Source organism: Melampsora larici-populina (assembly GCF_000204055.1).
Source record: "Melampsora larici-populina 98AG31 unplaced genomic scaffold MELLAscaffold_21, whole genome shotgun sequence".
NCBI lineage: Eukaryota > Fungi > Basidiomycota > Pucciniomycetes > Pucciniales > Melampsoraceae > Melampsora > Melampsora laricis-populina.
This window is the reverse complement of record NW_006768785.1, coordinates 1,148,831-1,156,417: the sequence shown is the minus strand read 5'-3', so window position 1 is coordinate 1,156,417 and position 7,587 is coordinate 1,148,831. Positions and strand designations below refer to the sequence as shown.

General features: G+C 41.2%; 1 protein-coding gene across 1 annotated transcript; it reads left to right on the top strand.

Moving 5' to 3' along the window:
• Positions 1-4,947: 4,947 nt before the first annotated feature.
• MELLADRAFT_107121 (uncharacterized protein) lies at positions 4,948-7,295 on the top strand (the record flags this gene model as incomplete). The annotated part of the gene is made up of 5 exons (XM_007410637.1): positions 4,948-5,000; positions 5,141-5,883; positions 6,090-6,719; positions 6,912-6,988; positions 7,116-7,295. The coding sequence occupies 5 exons, from the start codon at positions 4,948-4,950 to the stop codon at positions 7,293-7,295; spliced, it is 1,683 nt and encodes a 560-aa protein (XP_007410699.1).
• Positions 7,296-7,587: the final 292 nt, after the last annotated feature.

Below are 7,587 nucleotides of genomic sequence, written 5' to 3'. Positions count from 1 at the left end.
AACTGCTGGGAGCCTGTAGGTGGTAGGAGGTGGTTCTAACATCCAGATAAATATGAATAAAAAACTCTTTCACTGAGTAAATAGAATTCAATCTCACCAGAGGGGCCTTCGCTGCACAATACGATGTCAAATGATGGGAAATGGCCAATGAGTGAAATTTCAGCACTGCATTGAGCGACCGATAAATAGTTGAAGTCTACAACACGTACAAATGGTTATGTAAAGATTGAGCAAGTTGACAAGCGGGATGTGTGAGGTTGAAGGGCTTCTGCTGGTTGAAGAAGTGAGTCGTGATAGGAAAGAACAGCAACTAAGGAAAGTAAAGTCAAAGATAATATGCAATTCAGCATCATCGTCAGCCTCCATGATCAAAACAAGTCATAAGTTGATCATTCGCTCTCAAGCAACTCTCGCTGAGGTCTCTGACTTGAATTGTGTAACCCACGCTCAGAGTCAGAGGCAAATCTTGAAGCATATGAGCAGCAGATTTCATCATACCAGCATATAATCACCCCATGGGTGTATATAGGGGATCCGGTATATGGTGCCTCCTTTGGAGCGGTATCTGATTATACCTGGCTTGGTACAGAGTGAACAGAACGCGGATCCTTACCTTTCAGCCTCAATATGTATATAGCCACTCCGCGCTTGAACTATATTTAAATCGAAAGGGAAGCCGGTAAGTAAGTGGGAGGAAAGGAAAGGTCAGCCATATAGGTAAGGAGGGTATGCTAGACAGCATATACCACTTACCGGATATGTATGTTTGGTTGACAACGAATGACCTGAGAATCGTATATATATTTAGAGACAAGGATGAAGTTCGATTGGTCGAAACTATGGACAGTGATTTGGCTTGATTACCAGGTGGTGAAGAAGGAAAGGAGTGATAATCACAACGCAGACTTCGCAAAAACAGGATAGGAACAATCGATTCAGATGGAGGAGGGCTATGTCAAACGATGGAGCAGATCTTGAAAAAGAAGTATATTCAAAACGAAAGATTTTAACAAAAAGTTGATGATGGAATAAGATAGACAATAGAACTCATGAGAGGAAGAAGTTAAGGAGGAGGTGAGTGAGTTTATAGAGAACTTCAATCAGCTTAGAAAGATATAGAATTATGGAAAAGTAAAGAAACATTCGTTGAAATCTTCGAGCCACTTTTAAGCCATCGTTCATCTGAATCTGAATGAAGAGAACTAAAGTTGCATGAACCTTCACATGAAAGACTATTCGATTCCATATTTTCATAAAAATGCATCATTCAATTCGAAGGATTCCGAACAATTTCCACACACGATCCCTTGGCCATAGAGAAGACAAAAGTGTGTCTCTCTTCCTTCAAATGATTATGTTGTACCTTCAACAACATATTTTCGGCTTCCTTAAACAACCCTTTAGTAGCCTTTAGTACACAGAGTCTCCAGTTATTAAAGGCTGGACTATGTCCACAGAAAACCAGCATTTTAGTTCCTTCATCACTCATCAAATTATTGGGTGGTGGTGATGTTGTATACAAAATACACGTCACCTTGGCCACCGTCTAAATTGTATTGCTTCATCCGTCCAATTTCTATCTTCTACAGGCTACCACTCTCTTTGAGCCGAATTGGATTCATCCTGATTCATCCCCGCCCATTACTTTTCTCCCCTCACTCATTGACAATTGTATGTACATGGTATTATGAGGTATAATGAATACAGATCAATGGCCGTCCCGATAATATTGTCCTTTTCTCCGACGAATGAATACAAGGAAAGGAAAACTTCACAGGGAATAGTGATTTCAAAGCAAAGCCTCTCTTCTTCCATATCGGCCCACTCTGAACCAAAACTTAAAGAACAGATAAGTATGTACAGCCATTTCGACCCTTATTGAGAGGAATGTGTTGGCAGGGAAAAAAGCCAGACTTCCAGTAGCGGGCGGGGGCCTGAAGGATATACTTTTAAATTCCACGTCATACTCACACTGACAGGCCTTTTGCTACCTTCCTCACTTTGGGCAATGGGATCGTGATGCGCAAGCACACTATGCTGCTCTTTCCAAATTCCCTGCCGCTTAAAAAGCTGTGAGTAAAAAGCTGTAAAATTTGTTTCACCCTGTTTCACCTCCTCGGGGGAGCATAAACTGACGGAGTCACGTTGGTCGCATAGAGATTGCATGCGTCGTGTGGCCTTCATAACTTTATATGATGAGTTATGGTGCCTTATGATGGCTTATGATATCACCGTCGTATGTATTTATACAACATATACAGATGGAATTATTTCGCTTGTTTCCGATATTGAGGAAAGAAATGAATAATCCAAAGGAAAGGTTAGTATATCAGAGAACACCTTATCACGACGGATTTCAGTACTTTGTATTTCAATTTTCGATCATGGAGACGCGATTCGTATTCACAGTACAGTAGCTACTGTTCTATCAAAGCCTCCCTTCCATTCATGCGCTCCTGTGTAAACTCAAACATCAATAAATCAAATCCTTAAGCCACACCTTTGAATTATTCGTTGGTTTACAATCAGCGATTTTCTGTTTCCTTGTAATCCCTGCGAATTGCTCCCCGCACGACTTTGAATATAAGAGACGCGTGAAACGGGCACCAAGCCGGGTGTATCTTACTCTTTTTCAACCGACACGGCTTTGGGACGGAGCCCGGCAGAATGAAACATGTACAATTTGAACTTGCATGTGCCAAGAAAACGGGGCAGCCATCGTGTCACATCATGAATCTTACGGGACCAAAAGATGGCCATATGTATGTATGGACGTGCGTAACTTCGTCCCATCATGAGGTCTGATCTTTCCATCAGAATTTTGGACGAAGTGTTTAATTTCAGACGAACAAGATCCTTGCCAAAAGCATGTCGATCTTGAAATATTTTTACATGACTTCGGCAAGGATCACTCGTGTTCAAACTTGACCATCATTGCGGGTAACATCTTCCTTTGATATCAACCATCTTATAAGTTACACCCCTCATGACTACCTAACCATTCAAAGGAGGGGTTTCATACGGCTCGCAAATACCCCTGAGTGAGAAGCAAGATCCAGGTCAGAAGAGTCATTGGCAATCCCCAGTGCGGCATATCTCCTGAATCTTGCTTTCAAGTCATCAGTCATGTACAATGGATCAAGTTCAAAATGATCAAGACGCAGGCGCAAATAATGAAACAGTTTTCACGGAATTCATTGATGTCGCGATCCAAACCAATCATTGTAAGAATTATAGGACACAACCTAAAATTTTCAGAAAGGCACTAGTAGGAAACATAATCTTGGTAGCTTTTACAGACCACAAAAGGATCACGGGTGAAAAGGATTCTGGACGAACCCGCGAAGTACAATAGTATTACACTTGATCCATCTGACAAAACAATTCTCACTGTTTACACAATCCCTTTTTTCATTTTGCCCCTTTTTTGTTCTTCTTTTTATAAACAACTGGATGACTCAAAAGCAGCGAGATGAGAGGAGGCAATTTGGCCCACCACATATTTTGTTACTAGTGCTATGGTTGTATGCATAGAGCTAATACTTATCATACTTATATATATTGAGGCACACCAAGTCAAAGCACCCCAGGAAAACCAAAAAAACCCAGCAGTTTCCCCATACCTAGGTGACCACGTATGTAACATGATAGGAAGCAATCCTTTCAAATCTCATTAGACAAAGAAAATAAACAAAAACATTTCTATCTTTTTATCATCCCCAACATGGCAAAAGCCTCCCACGTGATTCAAGTAGTAATTATCCAAAAGTGATCAAAAGAAACAGGAGGCAAAATATGCCTGTCCAATAACAATTGTCCCATCTCATTGAGTTGCTTGCACCCCATTCACAAGTAAAGATCAAGAAGCTTTGGAGGGCTAGCACTAATTTTCGAACCTGGCATAGACTGATTTCTTGATCACACACCAGAAAAAGATAATGAGGATAATACGCAGACATAGTGCCTGCTGTCTCTCGGAACAAAAAAACATGCTGAAAAGGGGATTCGAACCCCTGCAGATTTCTCTACTGGGAAGTACACATGACACATGCAAGCTGATGAAGACTTGAATCCAGCTCCTTAGACCGCTCGGACATCTCAGCATACAGGTGAGGGGCATTTTTCCAATCCGACCATATTTAGCTCGTCCCAAGAACGTGAGCAAAAGTGGGGCGCGGCAATATTGATTCTTGGGCCAAGATAGCCACACCCTTGTTTAATCCTGATGATCAATTTGTAATGAATTTGGTTTGATTTGAAAGTTCTCACAAGTTTGTTGGCTAGCACAACTTGTATCACTTAGTGACAAGGAGGCAAAAGTCATTGTGAACTCAAGAGGCTATCACCGCAGGAAGACAATCATCATCGCAAAGGTCTAGAAATCAGATGAATCATGTGTCAAGTTGAGACAAATCCAATGATTCGAGTTGAACATCATCAAGTTATCTGGCTTTCAGCAGCTTGCTTGCGTTCAAATCCATCAATCTTTCTCAAGCAACACCACAATATGGGAGATCCAATCATCTCAAAAAACAGGTCCTCATTGAAAACGAGACTTAGTAATGGCTTCTAGACGCTGAATTAGTGGAGAATTAAAGTGATGTGACTTTGCTCAAGATAAGGGATAAAGTGATGTGGATTATGATAGACTTTGTTTTCATCTGGTTCAAGTGATCCACTTGATTGAGAGATGGTTATATATTGAGCGGTAACACGGGGTGCTTGCTATAATTATAAAAAGAAGTCCCTGCCTCTCGAAACATGCCTCTTCCAATTGTTTCCGGGAGATTTCATTCACCGCCGTGGTCCGTAGTCGACAAAAATGATAAGAAACATATTTCATTGTGGAGTCAAAGTCTGGAGCTGAGCTGCTGCATACATGGTAGTTGCTGAGCCTGACCGGAGTCCTTGAAATCCTCATGAGCGCATACATATTCACTGCGGGTTATGTTTAAGCCTCATGTGTTATTTACCACTTCTGTGACTTCGTCTGCGATGGTGTAAGTCAGAGAAATGAAATGCATCTGGAACATGATCTTCAAACTCATCAACCTTTGCCTTGCAAAAGTATCCCTTCACTTGTGTGTCTTCTCTTTCCGTATGTTTCCAAGATCATGAAATATCTGAAACTTTTTCTTAGAGCGAGTGTGGTTTTACTTCCCATGGTAAGATGCCCTGGCCCAGCTCAGGTCGTACCAGCATACGGAGTGCTAGGTGGTATTACTTTGGCACAGCGTTCAGAGGAACCCGGCATTCTTTCCGCCTCTGAACGTTTCTCGGAAGGCGAATCGTCATTTCAGCAGTTCTCGCAATCGTATCTCGTCAACATAGCTACCAAAACGCTTCTGCCATCAGCCAAAAGCTCAGCTGATAGGTTCGACAGATTGCAGATTTTTGGTCCAATCGATCCAGATTTTCAATTCCGACCGAAAGTGAAATCGCCCGCAGTACATCCTACCATGATATGGAAGACCATTGCAGGTATGCGAGCAGTTGGTGGTTTTGGAATCTATGTAGATGTGGCCCGCAAATACTTTCAACACGATTCACGTTCGACGCTCGCGCTTCTGGCTGCGGGGCTGCTCAATATCAACAATTATTGTCTACACATCCAATCTATAGGCTTCGGCAAAATAATAGGCAAACCACAGTCTTTTAACATCCCAGCACTCTTCTGTGAGAATTCATTATATCAACAAACAATAGAATTTGCGCTCGAGGTCCTAGAACAAGACAACCTGAGATTGAAAGAAAGGATTTGGGCGCTAGGGATCCTACGGACTCTTCAGGCTCATTTACCAAAAGGAGAATTGAAGCCAGTACGGACAAATGTACAGGAAGGACTTGTTTGCCGTGGAGCACTGGAGCTCTGGCTGACTAGAGGTGTGTCGTAGAATAGATTTGGAGTGCTATAATCTTATCTGAAATGATGTTATCTGTGTTTCACCCGATTAGAAATAAATCTCCCAATTGAGGTGCGGAACAGTTGTTCAACTGTCGCATACGATGGATATCACAATCCTTGTGGGCATATCTATTCATCTCGCAATGAGGAGCCAGCCACTTACGCGAATCCTTTGCCCCTGTAGTACTGGCACAAGCACTCCGGAGAGCGGAATTATTTGTCAAACTACAAGGATATCTAAATGTCACAAAACGTTCAGAAATGACTCGCGAATTCATCAACATTTATGACACACTACTACAAGAGAGCTGCCTAATTCCAGAGAGAAAGCTTTCAGACTTGATCAAGGAATGTGCAATCCACATGATGAAAAAAGATTCTCCACAAGGAGAAGTTATATGCATTTTTCACATCATAAATCACCTTGAGAAACACAATAAGTCTGTGAAACTCAAATCTTGGCGTGCAAAATTCATTTACGAAGGATTCAAGAAATCTTTCGAGTACCAGGAAAAATTGGGTCCACTCATAAGAGGCTTTCTCGAAGGGGGAATAGGGGACTTTTACATGGAAAACCTCGTCCTGCCACTTATAAGATGGGACAAAGTAACTATGAAACATTATGAGTATGTATTAGAATCGTTTAAAGGTTATGAACACGATTTAGCTCATATGGATCACCAAACACTCCAGAAGTATCCTTCTATGGAAGATTATCAAGAAAGTAAAATTGCTGTGATGGAAATATTGGAAAAAGCCTTGGATTATATCAAAGATGACAAAAATCATATGAACGGTGGTATCCCAGTTGCAGGTGAGTTATCCGAGAATGTCACTCTCTTGTGAAAACTTTTTCCGATTTTTTTTGAAGAATCACATGTCCAAATACTGTGCTTCATAGTATTTAAGTAGATCCATCTATTCATCTATCTCTATCTTACCATGTCCCCAAGCTGATGCATAAATTGTTACCACATTTTCACAAACTGCTACCCCGTGTTTCCAGGAGTGGACAAACAAAAGGAAGAAGACAAAACACCTTGTGCAATCTGCTGGAATGATTTTGTCAATGGGCAGAAGGTCGTACGTCTAGGATGCCACCACGATCATAAATTCCACCACCATTGCATGGAGGTAAATCTCATTAGTCCCCAAATGTAATTTCACATCTGAACACAATTTCTGACCTTTTGCCTCTGCCTGTAATAAGGATTGGATATATGCAGAGGTCAAAACACCAGAAAAATTTACGCCAACATGCCCCCTTTGCCGTAAAGATATACAATACCCAATCCCTCGCATGTTTCACTTATTCTGGTACAATCCAGAGATATCAGCGCGTATTTCTCAACCATCAATTTCACATGATTTGGCTGATCACACCTCATAGACATATAATTACTGACACATTTTGGATTTCACTATTGGCTCTCTCACCTATATAATTTGGCTTCGGCTCCCAAATAAGATTCCCTGCTTCAAAAAACAGGAACCTATATTTGAATTTGTTTACAACCCAATTTTTTGTGTCAAAGGAAATACCCTAATATCATAGAACCTCAAAAATGGCAACAGATATCATACTTGAATTGAAGTGTCCAGTTTCCACTTGTGAAAAGCACAACCAAAATTAATCGAGGCAGAATTTAGGTTGTGCAACTTCTTGAGCACATTTGTAAGGA